At 41.1% G+C, this 22,076-nt stretch overlaps 1 protein-coding gene across 5 annotated transcripts in view; it reads left to right on the forward strand.

Annotated features, from left to right (window-relative positions):
- LOC136854066 (centrosomal protein of 112 kDa-like) overlaps positions 1-22,076 on the forward strand; it is a 227,743-nt gene that overhangs the window by 176,685 nt on the left and 28,982 nt on the right. For 3 of the 5 annotated variants that reach the window (XM_067130181.1, XM_067130182.1, XM_067130183.1), the window contains 2 exons: positions 16,272-17,341; positions 20,146-20,289. In XM_067130181.1, the coding sequence (XP_066986282.1) occupies positions 16,295-17,341; positions 20,146-20,289 (1,191 nt within the window). In that variant the 5' untranslated portion in view covers positions 16,272-16,294. Of the gene's footprint in view, positions 1-1,754; positions 1,959-16,271; positions 17,342-20,145; positions 20,290-22,076 lie in introns of those variants that run through there. The other 2 variants (XM_067130180.1, XM_067130184.1) reach the window with 2 other exon arrangements.

Consider the following 22,076-nt stretch of genomic DNA (forward strand, 5'->3'; position numbering starts at 1 on the left):
CCCACCTTGCTCCCGGAAAGGGAAATTCCTTCCCAGCTCTACCCACTTTCCCAAACAACCCCTTCTCTAGGCGTTATTGTAAATAGCCTTAATGCTGTTCCCCTTCCATGGATCCAAGCCATCTGCCTCCCCCGACTCCGCTCTACCCCAACTTGGAGACAGGTCATGTACAACTTCCAGTGCATTCTGTTCCAGCATCGTCCTCCCCTTTGCTTGCCGGGGGATCCAAGATCCCACAAACCCCCAAAACCTTTACCAGTCTCTTCATGAGTGTAAGCAGTGTTACCAATATTTCCTTAGGCTGCGCAGAATTGCCAACATCACATAGCAGTAATTCAAAAGTTTTTGAAATTTAAATATATATCTTTGGTTCCAGATAGATCTGGTGCTGTCAGCTAATGTCGAGTGTCAGATAATGAAGATCCGGACAATCAAGGGATTACTGTACTATGGTTTCCACTTGCTTGTGGTGTTTTGTAACAGGTGAACAGTCAGATGTGTGGACTAAAATGTTCCCTCTCCTCCAACACATTAACAAGCTACTTTCCCCGCCTTTGACACACCAGCAGAAGTTCGTCATGACAGAGGGTGTGGAGGCTATCCCCGTCTGGTCGACTTGTCAGTTTGGGTGACAAAAAACCTCCCTCTGGAGAGACTGATAAGGAGAAACACCCTTCTTGGAATCAGGAGCTATTGCTTCCTACCAGGTAGCATCATTGCCCAACCTATGGTTGAAGTTCACTGTCACTAGTGTCTCATCTGCAGATGAAAGGGTATAGTTACAGATTTTGTTGGTGTCAGGAGAAAGGGTACTGACCCATCTCACATCAGAGTGCTAACCTGAGGGCAAACTTTGTACTGAGAAGCTTTGACAATAAGTCTACATTCCTTTTTAGACAGAATCTACCATGCAGTTTCCTTCCAGCCCTCCAGGGTGCTAAAGCCTTTCAAGTTGGGCACAGCATCCTTATCATGTATTGAGACAGCGCAAACCTCTTCTGTGACGAGGAGACCAGTGCTCTTTCTCAGGAAAGGGCCAAGAGCCTAATCAGTTCTTTCAGCCCTCTCCTCCAGCTCAGGCTCGAATGAGAGGTAAGGAGAAGAAGGGAGGGAGTCAATGAGATAAGCTGTCCCCCATTCCAGCTGCCACAAATGAAGGATACTTGTTTGCAGACACCTATCCACTAGGCCTCCAGGAAGTACCCTCACTCTGTCTACAAAGATTTGTTTACCAGTTCAAAGCCCTGTGTTAACTCGGGTGTTCACATGGGTGTTTATCATAGTGTCAGCTTGGAATGCAAGCAGCACTGCTAGTCTTACAAGCATTCTAAGATCATATGATGGGCCACTATGCGGTGCTGGTGATGCAGATGCACGAGTAAGCTGTTCACCAAAACTAAATGTCTGTAAGAAATTACGAAAAGCTAGAGAGAAGAAATGTTGTACGATAGCACAGAAAAGACAATACTGACTTACAGGGTTAGATTGGGCACACCAGGTCTAGATGGTGGGAAAAGAGTGAAGGGAGAAAAAACTAAATGAAAATTTGGAGAATTATTTACTTTATTGCCCAATAAAAACATTTCTGCGAACAGATTTAATTTCATGCAGCACCCATATCAGAATATAAAGATGAGCTAATAGCTAATATTTTACGTCGTCACAGATTTGTCTAGAAATTAAGTTGAGAATGAGAAGTGATTTATCAAAAGCGCATGGGAACTCAAAGAAAATAAACCTTAAACAAGCACAATGTAAGGCAAACGTGAACGAGAGTGGGAGCCGTTTCAACTGTAATTCACACTACTACTACTACTTTTAAACCTATCAGATTGACTCCCTGTCAGTTTGATATTGTTAAACTTCGAATTGACACTGATTGAATTATGGTACAAGAAAACGTTTTCTAATAACGATACCTTCTGCACGAGTGAAAAGGAAAAAATAATGTACTTTAGGTAATATAGCCTAAGGGTAGCAAATTCATTTGGTTCACGTTACATTTGGAACCATCCTAAAATCGAGTAGGAATGTAAACCAATCTTGTGGCATTCTTGAGAGACTAATGTGTGATTTTTAACAACTTAACCATTGTATCCGTTGCAGATGCTTGCGTGGCCTTTAGGCTTCACCTAACAGGCTATGTCCCCTCTTACCAGTGAGGACCCAGTGCATACCACTATAGGAAACTTCGGTTAGACTAGGCTATTTGGCCTAGGTGAGAGAATCAAGGCTGAGTGAAACAGGAAGTCCGAGCATATCCTATCCTAATCCTCCGTGATAAAATTTTACTTTATCGTATTTTGAACTTGAAAGTATCATTTTCCGTTGTTTTAATGTGTGCTTTGAATATTACTGATGTTTATTTTGTTGGCAAATGATCTTGCCGACCATACCTAAACTAACCCACCCTAGGTAGAGGGTCCTTACTGTAGTTAATGATATTAGCTTAGTCTGAAACATTCCTTAAACTCGACTTACTTAAATGGGAACTATCAATGGGATTAACATCCTTGTATTTCATTTGTTGGTAATCCTACCGTTTAGGGGTTCAAATTCACTGCTCCCTTGTGTGTGTGTGCATGTGTAGCCTAAATTTCCTTTCCTATTTTCAATTTCTTGTTTCGATAGATATGCAAACAGAAGTATATTTGCTAAAATCTGAGCAGTTTATTTGCTTAATGGAAGAAAAGATTGCAAAAAAACAAAGGAAATAAAGCTCTGCTCCACATGCAAATAGTGTAGTGTGCCCGCAAACGTGTTTGTGAAGTGATTGCTTAGGAACCAGGAATGAACCTGGCATGGGCTGTTGCTCTTCAGCAGCCACTTTTTATAAATCTGAAAAAATTATCAGTTTATCTGCTTACTTAAGCAGATTTACAATTTTCTCAAAATTCTGTGGGTTTATATCCCCTAAGACATGTTTTTGTTTATTTAGGTTTATTTATTTATATATTCCATTTGTTTTTTACAATCAGTTTCTGTAACCAGATAAACTGCTCAGTTTTTCATTGTTTTCCATGATTCAATAAATATTTGATCAACCTGTGTGGTGATCTTGACTTTATGTAATGCAGTGAAGTTGGACCCCTAAACTGTAGTTTACCCACTGAATTTGTTTTTCTCTCCAGCTAACAACCCTGCTTTCACACTGTAGTCCCCCAAATTGTAGGATATAAGGATGGGGTCCCCTGTCTCTAAAGGTACTTATTTTCTAATGCATGAAATATCAGAAATGTTTGAAGCACACATTAAAACATAGGAAAACATATTTTCAAGTCCAAAATTCAGTAATCTTATGGTTTAAAGTTGAATCTCCCTCAACCTGCCCTGGCCCAGGGTGCCACTGCTATATCCTGCTATCAGTTGACAGACCTTCCCCTACAACCTAACCAGATCCTTGGAGGAGGAATTTTCTGTCAAACCAAAGCCTTTATAGTAACTGTAAGGGTACATAAATGAAAAACCAGGATTTATGGGTGAGGGGAAAGCAAGAATTAGCACCAGAAGGAATGCTAAGACATTCATTAATCACAAGATAGTTGTTTACCAGTCAGAAAAATACGTAGTTCATTTGTGTAATAGCGACAATCATCAAACAAATTAAAACAGACCCAAAGATTATAGTTGCAAATCGAGTTATAGAGACACACCCTAACACAACTTTCTTTAACCTAATGTACCTTACAAGGACCTTTTAACCTAACCTAACCTTGAGGGCTTTCAAATATGTATTAAGAACAGGGATGCATCCTAACTTAAGCTAGTTATAGTTCTAGTGATAACTCAAGGTTTAACCTTCATATCAGAGCTTTTAATGTTTTTGTGGCACTAATTTTTCTCTCATTTTTTTCTTTTCGTCCACATTAAATGTAGAATTGCTGTTCTTTTGTTCTATACCTGTATCTTCTGCCTTGAGAAGTAACTTTAGTGCCTTTTATGTCAAGTTTTCCCCAGATGACTGCTGGAGCCGTACTATTTTACATCTTTCCTGTATTCTGCACATCAAAAATAAATTGAATTAGATCTTTCTCCTCCCGTATTTTCATGTATTTTTACTAGTTTTTCAAATTTAGTTGCAGTGTGTTGATTCTGTCCTCAAAGAGAACTATAAGAAGTGTATTAGTAGAGGTTTTTTCATACATTAATTCTTTAATTTCTTGCTTCCATTGCTTACATAAGACAAATTTTCCTCGCTTTGCAGTTCATTCCACAATTTTACAGTATCCCAATGTCTTGGTTTCAAATTCATCTCATCTTGTCATTATCTTTACCTCTCTAAATTTTAAATTTATTTCTATCAAGTATTTTTCTATTGTTTTCTGCCATTTGGTTTCTTTTTCTTCCATACCTATGATTATTTTCTTAAGAGTTTAATTTTTTCCATCTGTTTTGTATGCAAACATTGCAGCATACTCTCAACTGCTCTTGTCATTGTTGAAATGCTCCTATCTCTCCTTTAATGTTACATGTGCTGTACAATTGGTTGCTTCTAGTACAGTATTTTGTAAACTCTGTTCTCTATTGTTTGTAACTTCTCAGTGTGTACTTAGGTTAGAGTTACACATTAAGGTGGTCCCATGTAAATAGAAGGCAAAGCTGCATTCTTTCTGCATAACTGACTATTTAATTTGTCATCTGCTGTAGTGCCTAGATAATTTATTTTCTTCATAATTTTCATATATTCTATCTGTTTTGATTTATCTTTCATGTCATATGAGATGATATTACTCTTCTCCATGTTAAATTTTAGCCCATACAGTACTTCCTTCCTTTCTGTATTAGTATCCTAAATTTGACATCTACATCTTTTATATTTTTCAGTTACTAGAGAAATCATCTGCAAAAACTGTGCATAGCCTAACTGCATCACTTATGAATCTTTTACCCCTCCTCTAGGAACCAGGCTTCTCCATCTCTGGGACAAATGGGAAGCCAGGAATGAAGAACCCTGGGTATTAAAAGTCCTACAAGAGGGCTATGCCATCCTGTTCCGGGAAAACCTCCTTTGACGTCCTCGCCCATCAGCTTAACAGCCTACTCAAAAGGCTCGGAGAGGTTTTTGTCTCTGAAGGAAGAAGTATCGTTCCTATTCAGGAAAAGAGCTGTGGAGGTGGTCAAAGAACTAAGCACAGAAGATTTTTACAACCATCTGTTCGTTGTCCCCAAGGTGTCGGGAGGTTGGAGACCTGTCTTGGACGCCAGTGTTTTGAAATTCTTTGTGCAGACCACCAAGTTCAAAATGGAAACGAACCGTTCAGTCCTGTCAGCCATTCATCAGGGAGACTGGATGGTAATGATCAACATGGAGGGCGCATACTTCCAATGTCCCAGTACATCCAGACTCCAGGAAGTATCTGCGGTTCGTATTCCAGGGCAGGGTCCTTCAGTTCAGAGCTCCCTGCTCCAGCTTTGCACCAACCTGTGGAAACAGTTGGGAAAGCCATTGATAAACCTGTTTGTAGCATTGAGGAACCATTGCCTCCCCGTTTACTGTTCCCCAGCCCCGGACCCTCTGGCATGGGCGACGGATACCATGCTCCAAGACTGGTTGGACTTAGATGTCTGCGCATTCCCACCGTTCAGCATGGTGAGAGAAGTCTTAAACAAGTTCATGGCTCACACCAACACATCCATGATGCTTGTAGCTCCATTTTGGCCAAAGAAAGAGTGGTTCCTGGACCTCAGTCTCCTAACAGACTTCCCTAGACTTTTACCTCAGAAGAGAAGCCATCTAAAGCAGCCTCACTTCTATCTCTTCCATCAAGGCTTATCCACTCTCACTCTGACAGGCTGACAGGCTTCAGACTGTCAGGGAGCTTGTCAGAGCGAAGGGCTTTTCAAGAAAAGCCGCAGAAGCAATCACCAAGTGCAGATGTCAGTCTTCCACTAACGTCTACCAGGCGAAGTGGACAGTCTTTTGTGGCTGGTGCCAAAGACATGGTGTATTGTCTTCTTAAAACTCTGTAGCACAGATTGCTGATTTTTTTTTAATGTTTCTGAGGTCCTCTTGAGGCTTGGCCACCTCTACAATCAGAGGTTATACGTCTATGCTAAATTCTGTGTTTAAACATAGAGGTCTCAATTTGTCTGTTAATCAAGACATAAGCGATCTAATTAAGTCCCTAGACACTTCCAAGCAAGAGAAGTCTTTGTCAGTCGCCTGGAATCTAGATGTCGTCTCAAATGGCTCTCCGGCCCTCCATTTGAGCCCCTTCACTCCTCATTGCTGAGAAATTTAATCAGGAAGACTCTTTTTTAGTTGCTTTGACTACAGCAAAGAGGATCAGCAAATTACATGCCTTGAGTAAGCTAGTGGGCTTTTTGCAGGGAGATGCAGTCTGCTCATTCACACTTGGATTCTTGGCAAAGAGCGAAACCCCTTCCAACCCCTGGCCTTGTTCATTCACAATCAAGAGTTTGTTAAACAACCTGGGACCAGTAGACCAGGAGAGGTCCTTCTCAGAATCAATGGTGTTCGGTGAAGAACCCTCATGACCATTATTTACGAACGCCTTGGTCTTCTTTTTAAAGAGTGTTGTTTCCGAGTCACACTCGAAGATTCAAGAAGATGATCTTTCTGTTTTTAAAGTCAAAGCTCATGATGATGAGAGCAGTTGCCACTTTGTTGGTTTTTAAGAAGATCTTGTCACTCTCCAAGATTCTCCAATCAACTTGCTGGAAGTGAAAATCAGTGTTCGCCTCCCATTATTTGCGCAGTGTGGAGACAATCTATAATAATTGCAGTACTTGACTTGTTAAAGGATACCGAGTATTGGGAAGCCTGGTGGTACCGTGTACCAGGAGTACCCACCAGTCAATATTTTTAATGGTTGGATGATGGTTTTGTTTTTTAATATTGTGTGGTAACAAATTTCTGGTTGTATTCATTGTACTGTACTGTGCCCAGGACAGACAAGGGCATTTATTTTGTAAGACCTTGTCAGTCTTTGGTGCACTCCTCAGCTGCAAGGTTCTCCCACTGAAATAGAGATGACTCTTGGCTTTACTGCTGCGTCACTACAGGTTGAGATGAGCGCCATCCAGAGGCAGTATCTTCTTGCTGCAGCTCTCTCACCAGATAAGGTTACAACAGGCATCACACCAATGCTACCTTTCTGTTTCAAATTCGTTTCCTTGTACTGAGTGTTTTTGGGTAGAACATGTCCATGCATCCCCCCTGTCAATGTGGGATTCAGCTATGTAGTTACTTGGTAATTTACTTATATAAAAATGACATTTTTATTATAAAGTTTTATATATACTTACCAAGTAACTATATGATCAAAGCCCTCCCACCTCCCCTCTCATGGACAAAGGGCACAAACAAACTGAGCTTTTCAGCACTGTTGTACCTATTCTTCCCTGAAAGTGTGTGGCTTCTAGTTACCTACACTAAAACAATAGTGTGTTGCTGTGAATTTCAAATTTTGAACTGCTGCAGTTAAGTGAAACTAATAGCTCTGTAATTACTTGGTAAGTATATATAAAAATGTCATTTGTACATTAAAATCACCTATTTTCTTAGTTTTGGTAATAGAAACTAGGACAAGTGTGAACTATATTTTAAGTCTTTTTATTGGCTTTCCTGTGCATTCTTTATATGATGGAAGTTTGATGGCCTTTGAATTTGTCTTGCTGTCTCTCCCATCTGAACTCAGTCTGGGATTTGTACCAGGACAAGGCCTTATGTTGATTTTGGCCCTTTATTGAGTACAATTCTTTGTTGCAGTACTTGAAGAGTGCATTTGTTATCTTCCTTATAGGAGTACATTTACTTCCTCAGTGAGATCTCTCTTTGTGGGGTCTTGAAATTGTTTAGGATTTGAGTACTGCCGTGGGATTCTTAAGATTTTCTTCTTGACCTCTCCACTGAATGATTCCAATTATGGGGATCACCATTGTTGTAACAGCAGTAATTGGCATTCATGATCAAACAGTCTGGGCTTCATTCTTTCTTATACTATACTACTAATAGCATCATTCCTATATTCTCTGATTTTTTCATTGTAAGAATTTTAAGGACTGTACTAATCCTACAGGCAGGTAATGTGATGGGATTCTGTAAAAGGGATTCATCTTTGTTTCTCCTCCGTTCTTCACCAGACTGTATAGAAGGTTACAGGTGTCAGTCTTCTCTGCTCATACACATGATCGGGAGGCTAACATTTCTGGATGGTGATGGAATATCCCATCAGTCTGTTAAATTTAGACTCAGGTCTGGGATGCAGCGGAGACTCAAGCACTCATATGTTCGTAATCCTTTTGGAATAGTGTTAGTCACGTTCGTGAGACAAACCTACCAGCTTAGGAATTATTTTCCTTATATAATCATGGTTTGCATTCTTGAAGGAACAAATAGCAAAATTTTAAAGTAATTTGCATTTTACTTAGCTATACAAACCTGAAGTATATACATATATATCATATTTGTACTTTAAACCAGCCCCAAACTGTCTTGTAGCTGAATGAAAGTGAAGATTCCATTGGTTTTGTGTGGGACTCCCCCTACACTCGCCACTTTTTCCTGCAACTATCTTGTTAACAAGCTTCAACATCCAAACCAGCCATTGTTGAAAGACACTTCTCTTACATATACTGTACTGCTTTTTAAGTTTGTTTAGGGAAAATGCAAATTACTTCCAAAATTTACCATAACTAATTTATGAAAAATAAAAAAAGATTTTAAATTTATCATATTTGGAAAACTGATTAATAACAATTAATATTGCAATACACTCCCTGAACACCTGAATTAGCTCTGGTTACCCACCAGCCCAAACTACATCCCCATAACTTTTACCCATTAATTGGGTAATTAACTGTCAGCATTACCAACGTTCACAGGAAAATCTTGTCAAAATGAGTTACCTGAAACACAGTTGGCAATGCTGCTGCAAGTCCCGGCTGAGCAAGGCCAGATTCCCCAATTGCTTTCCGTTCGCCTTGCTGCATGGATGTTTCCTGCTTCAGGCGAACTTTTGGTTATGAGCCTGACCCCTGTGTACTGACTTTATTGAAATTAGATAACGACTTGGACCGTATTTTTGCCTTTTTCTCCTGGATTGTTCTTTCGCCTGGCATCGGATTTTTCTCTCCCGACTGTACTTTGGCTCGATTTGGACTCGACATGGATAGTTGGATAAAAAGACGCCCCCTTTGGATAGCGCAACTGCCTCAACCTCGGCTACAGCTACTGCTACTGCTGGAGACGCTGCAACCCACCGATTGTGCACAGCTTGCAAACGGAGGATGAGTATCCTCAAACATGACAGACATTCAGTTTGTATAACATGTAGGAAGATGCATTGTAGCTTAACATTGAGATGTGACGAATGTAGGTCATGGTCAAAAGATCAGATGGAGGATTATGTTAAATATCGAAAATCTCTAGCTTCCAAGAGCAAACGTAGGGAACCAGCTGTAGAAACTCAGAGTCTAGACAAAGAAACTTTAGAATCGGAATTATTTAGGAGTTAGAGGATAAATTATCAGCTAGCATGACAAATTTATTTTCTAGTTTCATGACAAAGTTATATGAATTCAAAGAGCAAAGTATGAGTGCTAGGGAAATAGAAACTAACCGTTCTTTTTCAGCTCCCCTGCCTGTTCCAGAACCAGCCCTAATGCGTGCTGGGGGTCATGGAGAACCGCAAACCTCAAAGGTAGGATCTGCCGGCCAGTTTTCCCCCTTTCTTCGGATAGTGTAAGTTCAGAGGTAAATTTAGATATAGGATTGATGCAGATGAATAGGGATAGTGAGGTAGCAAAGAGTGTAGGAGAGAAGTTGCAGGTGCAGTCTTCTTTAGGGGCAGGTGCAATTAAGGTTCTGGGATCCTTGTTAGGTCCAGCAGCGGTTCTATTTCCGGCTGCAGTCTCCTTGCAACAAAATGTTGCTAAATCTGTTGAGGAGGATTTAGATTTAGTTGTGAGTTTGTCAGGTCTGGGAAGGTTGGGGGATTTCCCTTCCACTTCGAGAGTTCCTTTTCTGGGGAAAAACTTTTGTCAGTTGGTGATGGTAATTCATTTGATAGGACATTAAATGTAGCAGAATATAATGCTAATTTGTTGGGTCTTTCCAAAGGGTATAGGTCATTGGTCAGACAGTGTTTTAATAGAGGGTTTTCGAATATCCATGATCATGTAATGAAGAATTTTCTGGAATTCACAAATGATGTATTAGAAGATTATCAAGGGGGACTGGAGTCTGTATATTTTCTTTCTCTAAAATCTATGGCCTCTTCTGTAACCTCAGATTTTTCCCTATCCTCTACTGCCTCCAAACCTTCTTCCTCTGCTCTTTCTCAACCTTCCCTTTCAAGCCACCTTTCGGGGAACATTTTGGCTGCTTTGTTAGTTCATCTGGCATCTATGCCATAAGTGGGTTTGTCTTCTGTGCCATCTGCAGCGAATCCCGTACCTTCTCAGGCTTCCGATCTAGTTGCTGCAGCAGTTGGCGGCACGCCTGCCTCAGCGTTTAATGTTGCGATACCGATATTTTCCACAATCTTCCCTGATACCTAAGCTGTCTGGTGTTTCGTCTTCTCCTGTTTCTTTGGGTTTGGTACCTCGTAATCTTCCCTTTGAAACCCTTTCGAGTTCAGGGCCAGTTGGGACGTTCTCTACTTGCCCAACATCGTCGGCAGGAACACCGGTGGTGACTCCGAGTGTGGCATCTTCCTTCTTTCTTCCTTTGGCTCCTCCTTTCTCAACTTTTCCGACAGGTTCCTCTGTCCCTCCGGCTAAGGCAGTCTACATAGGTTTGGGTTTGATTTTGGGTCATCAGGCACCCTTTCCCTCTTCTTCTTTAAGTAGGGGACCTTCTGTTCTGGATTCCCAGTCTCACACGACTTTGCTACATCCAGGTTTGCATGGTGCGGGTGTTGCGGTCTCCGCTCTCAGGAGTGGGCATTGTCCGCGCAGGTGTGACCGACCCAGGTGTTGCGTCATCGTCTTTGGAGGGTGTGGGGTTTGCGCAACCTATTTCAGTGACTCCCAATATGTTCGGGACTGATTCATCAGGGGTCTGTCTTGCACATCCAGGTGTATCATGTTCTGGATCATCAGGTTCAACATTTTCTAGGGGTCAGCCTGTCTCATTTCCGGTTTCAGCTCAGGCAGACCAATTCGACAAAGATTGTTCCTGTGAAGAGGAGGATCAGATACTGGAGGCTAGTTTTCCTTCAGCCAATGAGTCTGAGTATAGACGGATGTTGGACTTTATCCACTCGCTGTATCCACAGTCCAAGGCTCCGGAGGAGCCAATACAGCATAACCAAGCTGTGTTCAAGTCACTTTATGCAACAAAACCAGTGGTAGCAGAGTCACCAAAGAATCTAGTCTGGTTTGGCAGGGTCGAGCAGGCTTTGAGAGGGGCTGACAATAGGTTGGCATCCTTGATAGGATTGGGTAAGCAGGATTCAGCCTTGCTAGTTCCTCGTTGGACGAACTGGTAGAGTTCTTAGCTAGCACTCTGCCAGACCTGAGTTCGAATCTCCAGCCAGCCAATGAAGAATTAGAGGAATTTATTTCTGGTGATGAAATTCATTTTTCAGTATAATGTGGTTTAGATTTGACAATAAGCTGTAGGTCCCGTTGCTAGGCAACCAGTTGGTTCTTATCCACGTAAAATAAGTCTAATCCTTCAGGCCAGCCCTAGGAGAGCTGTTAATCAGCTCAGTGGTCTGGTTAAACTAAGGTATACTTAACTTTTTTTTGTCAGCATTGCTTCCTATTCGGAAGGGCTTTTATAGGGTCGCGGGTAACCCTTCTGCAGGTGTTAGGGTGCTGCTGAACGAGTCAGTAGAGGCTCTTCTATCTCGTGTTCCATCATTGAACCATCTTGTATCTGTTTCGGCCAGGGAAGCCAGTATCTTGGAAGACACCTTCTGCAACCAGTTGGAGGCGTTATCACACACTATGTAGATGCTATCCGGCCTGATGGGGTTCCTCAAACAGGATGGTTATACTCCGTTCAGACCCGACTCTTTTCAACAACCTCATCACGTCGGTTTCCATGGGGCTTGCACACAAGGTGAATGTTTCTGCAGGATGTACTACATTCTTTGGTAAGAAGAGGAGGGACTTCTATCTAAACCATCTGCCTCCTCATTTTCCTGACATTCACAAGAGTGCACTGCTGAGGGCTCCATTGGCACTCAGCAGCAGTTTGTTTAGAGAGGAAGATGTTTCGGCGATGGTCATCTTTGTGTCGTCTACCTCGGCAGTGGAGTCGCAGCAGGCCGTGATCAGGGTTGCAGCGCAGAGTGTCAGATCTCCGAAGGGTTCTAGAATGTCTTCTTCTTCGAAGCGCTCTTGCTCCAAGTCTCCGGGAAGTTCTCCTAAGAAAGTACGCTTTTCATCCAAGCTTTCCAGTTCTGCCTTGGATCCGAAGCCTTCCAATCGTAAGAAGGATTTTCGGAAATAGGAGACATTACCTTCACATGCACCTGTAGGAGGTTGCCTTGCCCCTTTCTGGGACATCTAGAAGGAGTGGGGGTGGAGAGTTGGGTAGTGGAGGTCTTAAGGAAGGGTTACAGAGTCCCTTTTCACTCTTGTCCTCCGCTTTCCAACTCATCAGTGCATCTTCCCAGTTACTCCCCTTCTTCCATCAGGGGGTTAGCTTTGGCGACAGAGATCCAAGCCCTTTTAGAGAAGGGAGCCTTAGAGCCCGCTCCCCCTTCTCTGTGGTTCTACAGCCAGATCTTTGTGGCCCCCAAAGCGGGAGGATCTTGGAGACCTATCATAGATCTCTCGGGTCTCAACAAGTTTGTAATCTTGATGAAGTTTCATATGGAAATTTCCCAGTCGGTGCTATGGTTAGTCCGGAGGGAAGATTGGATGATTTCAGTGGACCTCAAGGACGCTTATCTCCAGGTTCCGATTCATCAGGAATCTCGGAAGTTCCTTCATTTCTCGAGTCCAACTGGAACTTTTCAGTTCAAAGTCCTCTGCTTCGGTCAGACCACAGGACCTCAGGTATTCACGAGGGTGATGTCACCTGTTTCGGACATCATGCATCATCGGGGCTTCCGAATGAGAAGATACCTCGACGACTGGATAGTTCAAGCTTTGGCGGAAGGCGAGGTTCTGCAGGCAAGGGATTTTCTTTTGAACCTATGCCAGAAGTTAGGCATAAAAATCAATTTTGACAAGAGTTCTCTGTTCCCAACTCAAGTAAAGGCGTACCTGGGAATGACAATTCAGGCACGTCTTTTGAGGGCTTTCCTGACAGAGGAGCAGGTTCTGGTGATTTTAAGCCAGTGGGAAACTTTCATGTTAAACAGAGTTCAAACTGTGAGCTTATGGAAAAACCTGCTGAGCCGGATGGCCTCCCAATCCCTTCTTGTTCCAGGGTCTCGTCTGTGGATGCGTTCTCTGCAGGTGTCTCAGGAATCGCTGGGACTTTCGAGAACAGAACGCATCAGTAATCTGGGACGATTCTTGCCTGAAGGATCTTTGGTGGTAGTCAGAAGAACATCATCTGACCACCGGCGTAAGATTGGACTCCCCCCTTCCAGACGTACATCTGTACACAGATGCCTCATATCAGGGTTGGGGTGCAACCCTGGACGAATCTCAGGCTCAGGGCCTTTGGAGGGGCCTGGATTGGGAGGAGTCCATAAATTACAGGGAATAAGAGCAGTCGAGGAGGCTCTAAGTTGCTTTGCAGAACAACGTTACAGCAGTATCATATCTCAAAAAGGAGGGGGGAACAAGATCTCAGGTGTTGAATGATTTAGCACAGAGAGTTCTCCGTTGGTGCGAAGGACACACAGTTTCGCTCATTCCCCAATTCGTGTTGGGAAAGCTCAATGTCTTGGCGGACGCTCTGAGTCGGTCACAGGAAGTTCTCGGAGGGGAATGGACATTAGTGCAAGATGAGGTGCAACTGCTGCTCGAGAGATGGCCAATAACGGTAGACCTATTCGCCACCAGGATGAACCATCGCCTTCCAGTCTACTTCTCCCCAGTAGCGGATCCCATGTCTTGTGGGACAGATGCAATGTTGCACTCATGGGACAACGTACAAGTTTATGCATTTCCTCCCTTCGGGATGATACAGGAAGTCCTAGCAAAACTCAGGAACTGCAAGAACACTCAAATGACCTTGGTTTGTCCATTCTGGCCCCAGAGACCTTGGTTTCTGGACCTCCAGGACCTGTTGATGGAAGTTCTGGTACTCCTCCCAGAGAGGAGAGATTTACTCAAACATCCGCACTTCCACCGGAACCTCCGCATGCTGTCCAGCGAGCGGCCCATCGTGCAGGAATCTCTAAAGTAGTGGCTAGACAATTGTCTTTCTGCTTAAGGAGTTCAATCAGGAAGTTATACCAGGCCAGGTGGGCAATGTATCGTGGATGGTGCCGAAAACAGGAGCATTGCATTTCGCACCTGTCGGTTGTGAAAGTAGCAGACTTCCTGCTATTTTTAAGGAGAGACAAGAGACTTCCTTACTCTACAATTGCTGGGTACAGGTCAATGCTGAGCAGTATGTTCCGTTTTCACCTTCCGGAACAACCAGCAAGATTCTTCGTGATCTGTTAAGATCTTCTAAAATAGAGCGCCCAGTTCTTCCGCTTCAGGCCCCTCGTGGGATTTAGTGGTGGTGTTGAATTTCTTAAGATCGGCAGCCTTTGAACCTTTAGAGTCTCTGGCCCTAAGGCAATTAACTAAGAAAGTTCTATTTTTAATTGTGCTAGATACGGCCAAGAGAATCGGAGAAATTTGGGCGGTGTCCAGGACAGTCTCCTTCTCAGGGAAAGATATTTTTCTTTCTTACCTACCGGAATTCGTGGCAAAGTCCGAATTTGAAACGAATCCTTTTCCAAGGGCATTCAAGGTCGCATCCTTAGAAGACTTTGTAGGCGGCAACATTTCCGAGATGCTATTATGTCCAGTTAGGGCTTTAAAAGTCTATCTGTCTCGGACTGAGAAACTTTTGCCTTGCCCGAGAACGTTATTCGTTTCTCCTAAATGCCTTTCCCGTTTGATCTCCAAGAACGCAATCAGTTTCTTCCTTAGGAGGTTATCCAGCAAGCGTCGGAAGGCTCTTCATCAACTTCGGAACCTTCAACTTTGTTTGCGCATCCGAGGGCACATAGTATTAGAGGAATGGCAATATCTTCGGCCTTCCTTAGAAATTATTCGGTGTCGGCGATTTTAGAAGTGGCCACTTGGAAGTCGGTGTCGGTCTTCACTACCTTTTAGCTCAGGAACATCCAATTTTCATCGAAGAAGGGTTACTTGCTGGCTCCTTTTGTGGTGGCCAACATGATCTTATAAATGCACGATAAGGGGGGGGGGCCGGTGGCGGGGAAGTTAGGTATTCAAGCTAGTCTAGGAATTTGGAATTCTCCATTGATCAGGATCCGTAAGGGGAGCATTAGGCAGGACATTAGCACGATGAAACTAGGCTGAGCCAGGTTGATAGGATCTTTTCTCCAAAACCCCCTTTCTGCACAGATGTCGGCTGCAACATACGGTGAAGAACCTGAAGAGACTGCACATTCGACTTCTCCTCCATACATGCAAGGCTATAATAGCCACATGGGAGGTTCATCGTACCCCTCCATACATGAGAGTGCTTTGATTAGCCACGTGGGAGGTTCGTCGTTCTCCGCTACTCATGGGAGGCTGTGATTAGCTACGTGGTAGGTTGGTTTTTCACTACTCTCTATCCATGAGGAGGTTTGAATACCACATGAGAGGTAGCTCGACTCAGACAGTATGGAGACTTGAGACTGATCGTCCTGCCGTGGTTAACCAGGTACATGCATATATGCAGAGCAGGTAAATAATGAGTTACCTGCCTTCCTGTTTGGCAGGTCAGGCTGAAATTAGATTGATCCCACCTCCTTAAAATTATGTTAATCGGGCTAACTCAGGTGTTCAGGGATTGTATTGCAATATGAAGTTTTCATAATAAAACTAATATTGTAATACTTACCTGAACACCTGAATGGTTCCCACCCTCCTCCCCCTTCAATTTGGTTGTGAATTACGCAATTGAGGAACCCAGCCTCGCTCGGCCGGGACTTGCAGCAGCATTGCCAACGGTGTTTCAGGTAACTCATTTTGACAAGATTTTCATGTAAGCGTTGGTAATGCTGACAGTTAATTACCCAATTAATGTGTAAAAGTTACGGGGCTGTAGTTCAAGCTGGTGGGTAACCTGGGCTAATTCAGGTGTTCAGGTAAGTATTACAATATTAGTTTTGTTATGAAAACTTAATTTTTTGCTAAAGATCACTCTTATTTTCCATTTTCAGTTGTGTTGCCCAAGAAGACAGAAATGGAGAATGCCAATGAAAACAATCAATGTGCAGGGCTAGAAAAAAATACAGACAAAGAAGAATTATCTACACCACAAAGTGTTGATCCCCTTAAATCTGATGAGAAGTCAGAAAATACAGTTAATAGTCACCATTGCCAGGATTCTGGGCTGTGCTCCATGGAAGGTTCAACACAGAGACAGATGTGCTCTAGTAAAAAAATGAAGTGTTTTTCATATATTACTTCGACACCAAAGAAGGAAGTTCAGTTTTTAGAGACTCAGACAATTCTGGATGATCCTCTGTTATCATCAATTGATGAAGTTGGGGACAACATGACTGATCAGGATGTTGATAGCATAACTGATGATGAAAGTTTTGAAAATACCACTTCAAGATTCTGTAAAACAAATATAACTGCAATACCTACAGCCAGGGATAGATACACCTCCATGACCAGGTTTATGAATGAAAATTCCGATAGACAGGATATATGTGAAACCAAACCATCTTCTGAAATCAAGAATGAAATTAAACTAGATTTACTTGCAGTAAAACGAAATCTCTTTGATATTCCAGTCAGTCCTAAATTGAAGAGCAGAGTCCGTCAGCGTTTGTATACGTTAGTCAATTCAATTGATGGGTATGAACTGCAAAAGGATAATGAGATTAAACAGGAACTCTCTTCTAGATGTGAAGCCTCTACATCTTTACCAGACTTGGGAAGTATTTCTTTGTCAGTGAAACCTTTCCATAAAAAAATTAGATTCTGCAGAAATCATCATAGGTTGGATGACCATGTGTGTGATAGAGATAATGATTGTTCTTGTAAATCTTTAGGTGAAAAATCAAATAGAAGAGCTAATTTAAGTCATTTTCCAACAAAAAACAGTGAAGCAAGTGAACGATGTGCAAGTGCTGTTTCGTCTGTCTTAGATTCGCAATTCCAAAATCTTCATTACCAACAAGAACAAATAAGCAGGGAGAAATCAAATTTAATGCTACAAAAAAGAGAAATAGACTCTCAAATATCTCTTTATAAAGACAAGCTTTTCCAGACGTTGCAGGTAAGTTATGAGATTACATAGCTGTGTAGCTGTTAGGGGTTTTTACTGTTAATTATTATTATTATTTTTGAAACGTAGTGGACTTGTTGCATGATCCAGTATCTGTTCAAGGATGCAGGTTTTCAGAAATATTTCAACATAATCACATACTTTACTATTGCCTTACATGCATTCATCCAACTTTCAGACATTTCAGTTCCAGCAGCCAGTTGATGCATGCAGGCTATGCCAGCCCTCTAATGGCAGACTGAGTCACTATATGTGTTTGCCTTGTAAATACCCAGGAAACTCTTCTTGTATTGATTGCTGTTTTTCATCTTCCCTGTACCATAGATATTTTTCCACAATCATAATATTTTTAAGTATTTAAATGAGTTCTTTCAATGAGGGTATCAAATAAGTAGTAGTGTTGTTATTTGTTTTATTACAAACCCTTAAATTTCCAGGTCCAGTTGGGTTTTTCCTGGTTCTGTGCTTCCTCCATCAAAAAATACAGGCATTACCATGGATAGGATGCCCTGGCAGTAATACTAATAGTGTCTGTATTTCTCTGTAAACAAAACTGAGTTGTGTCAATTGTCACCTAATGGCATGAGATGTTGATGCTGGTTGATAGAGTTGATAGCCTTGATGGACAAAGCAGCTATATAGGAGTTTTTTTTAGCCCATGGAAGATTCCATATTTGTTTTTGGTAGCCAGGGCTTGGGGTCACAGCATCCAGAGCCCCTATTATCATTATGCCCTATTCATACCCTCTGCAGATGGAAATGTTGGTTTTTAGCCACTGCCAACTTATGGGGGGATCTTACCTGGCACTTATGGACAAAAAACAAGAATTAAGTTGCAATGGATACAGGTTGAGCATGGCAACTTCAGTTTTGGAACCTTTTAAGCACCTCGGGTATTTATATACTCTGTGCACTGTTAGTGCCTGTACCCAATTGTTTTGAATGTTCCTCAGTGGAACTTTTATTCTTGTTGTTGGAGGACTGGTCCTGTTTACCAGTATTTTTTTTACTTTGATCCATCCAGATGGTGCCATTGAAAGCTGTTTGTCTACTGTAGATCCAGATCTTTCCCTTTCCTGCTTAATCAGAAGATTGTACCAAGAAGCTGGCCGTTGCTGAATGTAAGCATTATGTGAGTTGCTGTCCTTTCTACATACATTGATCCAAGTTTATTGTGCGTCACAGGTATCACAAGAACTGGCTGGAGCTCTTACTTGCTGGGCTTTGTAGTATGAGGTGGATAATTCATTGTAAGAGGAATCCTCATGGTGGCCCATATGAACTTATTGTACTCTGGCTTTATGCCCATTCTTATGTCCACTGGTCTGACAAAATTGGGAATTTACATCAGGTAATTCTATAATAATACTCCTTAGAATCATGATTTGAAAGTGCTGAGGTGGTCAAGATGGAATGTGGCAACCTGGGAGTGCAAGTCACTTGATATCTCGGGGGAATAAGGCACTTCTGCTATCATCTACTATCATGCATATGTTTATCAATGGGCACATGGTTCTTGGCCATGTTGGGATCTCGTTGTGAGGGTGCCAGAACATTTGGGGTCGGGGTGGGGGATGAGGTGGGAGTTTTCTCTGCTGGTTTTGGAATGTGGCACTCTCATGGTTGGAATGTACCATCTGCAAGAATCCTGAAAATATTGGAATCTTGTTGTGTGAGTGCCAAAACATTTGAGAGGGGGAATGTGGTACTTTCCTGGTTTGAATGTATCATCAGCTTTACACTTTCATGTAACCTTGCTTGAAAAACTCTAGTACACATCTGTATAAAGCTTAATGTCAAAATTGTTCTTTGTCTCATATTATTTTTGCAAGATGTGGTTAAACACTTCATTTTGGTTAACCGAGCACCCTGTTCTAAAGATGGGTGTAGAGTTTGTCTTTTGGCATACCAAACCTAGCTGCCGTGTGATATTCACCCAACTAAATTGCCTCTTATTTCCATCTGGTCAGCTGGAGCACAATGCAGTGAAGGTCTGTCTTATGTTCATTTGGACCCCTCCTCCTGAATGAAGTAGGTAATACTTAAAATCTTTAAAGTGTATTGCCCAGTTTTAACATCAGGGTTTACCTATATGTGTCATGATAGGAATGCAAAGAATTATCAGAATCAAGAACGATTTTATATGACACGCACAGTGAGCCAATCAGACATCAGTGCCAGAGATTTATACTAAGATCTGGAATGAGAAACTGAATTGAATTCAAGATTTTATCCATTAATTTAAGATGTGAGATAGCTGCTGAAGACCAAAATGTAGAACAATATTCAGAGCACAGCAGAATAAAACTTACTCCCAATTCATCCAGTTCACCATTTTTTGTTCATTTCAAGAAGGGATAGACTGGATATATTTCTCAAAAGGTAATTAGCAGTCAAGAAGGACACCTAATGTTGCATATTGTTAAAGGAACATCATCAATGAACAGATTGGAGATGGGGCAATCCACTGTGGTAGACCTGCTACCAGTCATACTTCAAGTTTTATAAGTGTTCAACTTCACACAAGGGATGAAGCCTCAAAAAATGTTGTAGATACAGGAGAGAAACTACAAGGAAGCAGCAGTCACAGATTTGAGATATTGTGGATATAATTCCCATGATAGACAGCTCAGTCTGTGGTGTCCCCCCTCAAAAAAAAAAAAAAAAAAAAAAAAAATAGCCTATTTAGGATTGTAAGTTTTCATTGTATGTAGATTTTTTTTATCAGTAGTTCATATAAATCATCAAGCATGTTAGGTCAGTAATTTCAAATTTACACTATCATTTTTTAACAGATGGTAGAGGAATTGGGAAGAAAGCTTGAAAACTCAGAGAGAGAAAGGTTGCAGCAAAATGAGCACTTCAAGAATAAAATCAAACAGCAGAATAAAACACACGCAGAAAGTTTGTCTTTATTACAACTTGAATCGGAAAAAAAGGTAAGTGGAACTGTATTAAATTATTTGTATATAAGGAAATAATTCACCTGCAGACACATTATTGTACATTTTTTTTATTTCCAATGTCATACATGTCAACAATTTTGCAAATTCACAGCTAGCACTACTTTCCCTATATGGTTATATAAATATGATCCCTTTTATGCACTGGTATAATTCATAACGTATGATTTGAACTGATTTTTTTTTTACATTGCTTAGCTCAAAGCATGATGTAATAAGGTTAGTGCGCTTAACATGCTCCTCGGGCTGGTCAGCGTAATACCTCTGCAGCATTATAACAGTAGGCGTAATAAGCTCAGCAGTCGTAACATTTTCAAAATAGGAATATGAATTACAAGTTTTTTGTGAATGTTGATGTGTTAGGCTGTGTTCAAAGTACCTGTATGTTGCAAAATGATTTATAGGCCTAAAAAAATAATATAAGCCTTCTGAGATGTAATCTCTGTTACTAAAGAATTTATTTGTAGAGATTACTTGTTCTTTGAAGAATAAAAGATGAACATGTTAATTATATGGAGAAGATGGCTATTAATTGAAACATCAATTAGTATTATAATATCAAGTCCTGTGGAACGCTTGTTTTTTAACGGTTTACAGTATTACAGTATTTTCTTAAAAGTCCTTCTGCTCGCTTTGGTGTATAATTTATTCATTCATAAGGTAATTTGAAGTGCAAGAATGTGTAGATAACTTCATATGCTTTCTGGCCAGAAATTGTTAATAGAGAGATGTGAATGCTAACTGTAATGTATTTATAGTAAGTAAAGAAATCTAACACACCTAGGCCTAGGAACAAAATCTGGGCTTTAACAAAAGAATAATTGCATTGGTGAATACTGTATGTGCCAGTAAGCTATAATTTTTGAAGTGGTTAAGAAATATAACTTAAATCATTTTATTTTTATGAAAATCCAAATATTCCTCTAACAAATATAAAATAAATGGTTTCAAGATAATTTTATTGTCGCTACTCATTGTAGACCTGTGTTACACCAGGTGGTTCATGTTGCACCGCCACTCTAATGGTTGCGTCTGACACGCTTCACTCACCCGTTGGTATTGGTGGATGCATTCTACTTTTGTATTTACTCGTTTACATTTTTTCAGCGTTGAGGTGTAAAACCAATCAAATAGGACTATTTCAAATTTTGTAGTTGCACTGGAAGCAGTATTAATGTTATGGCAAATTATTTTTGTTTTTTATTTAACATTCGAACTGAGGTTTTATGATAACTTTTTTTTGTCAGATGCATCGGCTATAAGTGAACGAAAGTTTTGAAAATGTTTCGCAAGTGTTTTTCCGAAATTTGGCTACACTTGATATTTTCTTACAATTTTGAAATATATGACAGATTTCACTCTCATGAAACATACAGCCTTATTGTATGCAATAATTGTGTTTTTGCGTTGAAATAATAGATAAATATGGAGCATGTTAAGTTGCCAGTTCGTGAATTTTGAACGAAATCCTGTGCAATCATGTTGTATCACTTAAGAGCATAGCTGTATAAAAGGTCCCTTTTTGGTAAAATGAGTCATGCATTGTGTGTCTTGCCTTGTATACAGTGCTTAATATTCTTTCCCAGATGATTGGCTTTTTGTGCTCTTTCCACCTAATGAAGTATTTTTCATTCATGTTTCTGTCTGCTTGGTGCAATATTCTCATTCTTTTTTGTTGAGGGTGTTTAACAACAATCAACTTTTCTAATTTCATATGTGTGAAGTTGGATGATTGGATCATTTCAGCAAAATCCTGAATTTTT

The sequence above is a fragment of the Macrobrachium rosenbergii genome, chromosome 28 (assembly GCF_040412425.1).
Source record: "Macrobrachium rosenbergii isolate ZJJX-2024 chromosome 28, ASM4041242v1, whole genome shotgun sequence".
Lineage (NCBI taxonomy): Eukaryota > Metazoa > Arthropoda > Malacostraca > Decapoda > Palaemonidae > Macrobrachium > Macrobrachium rosenbergii.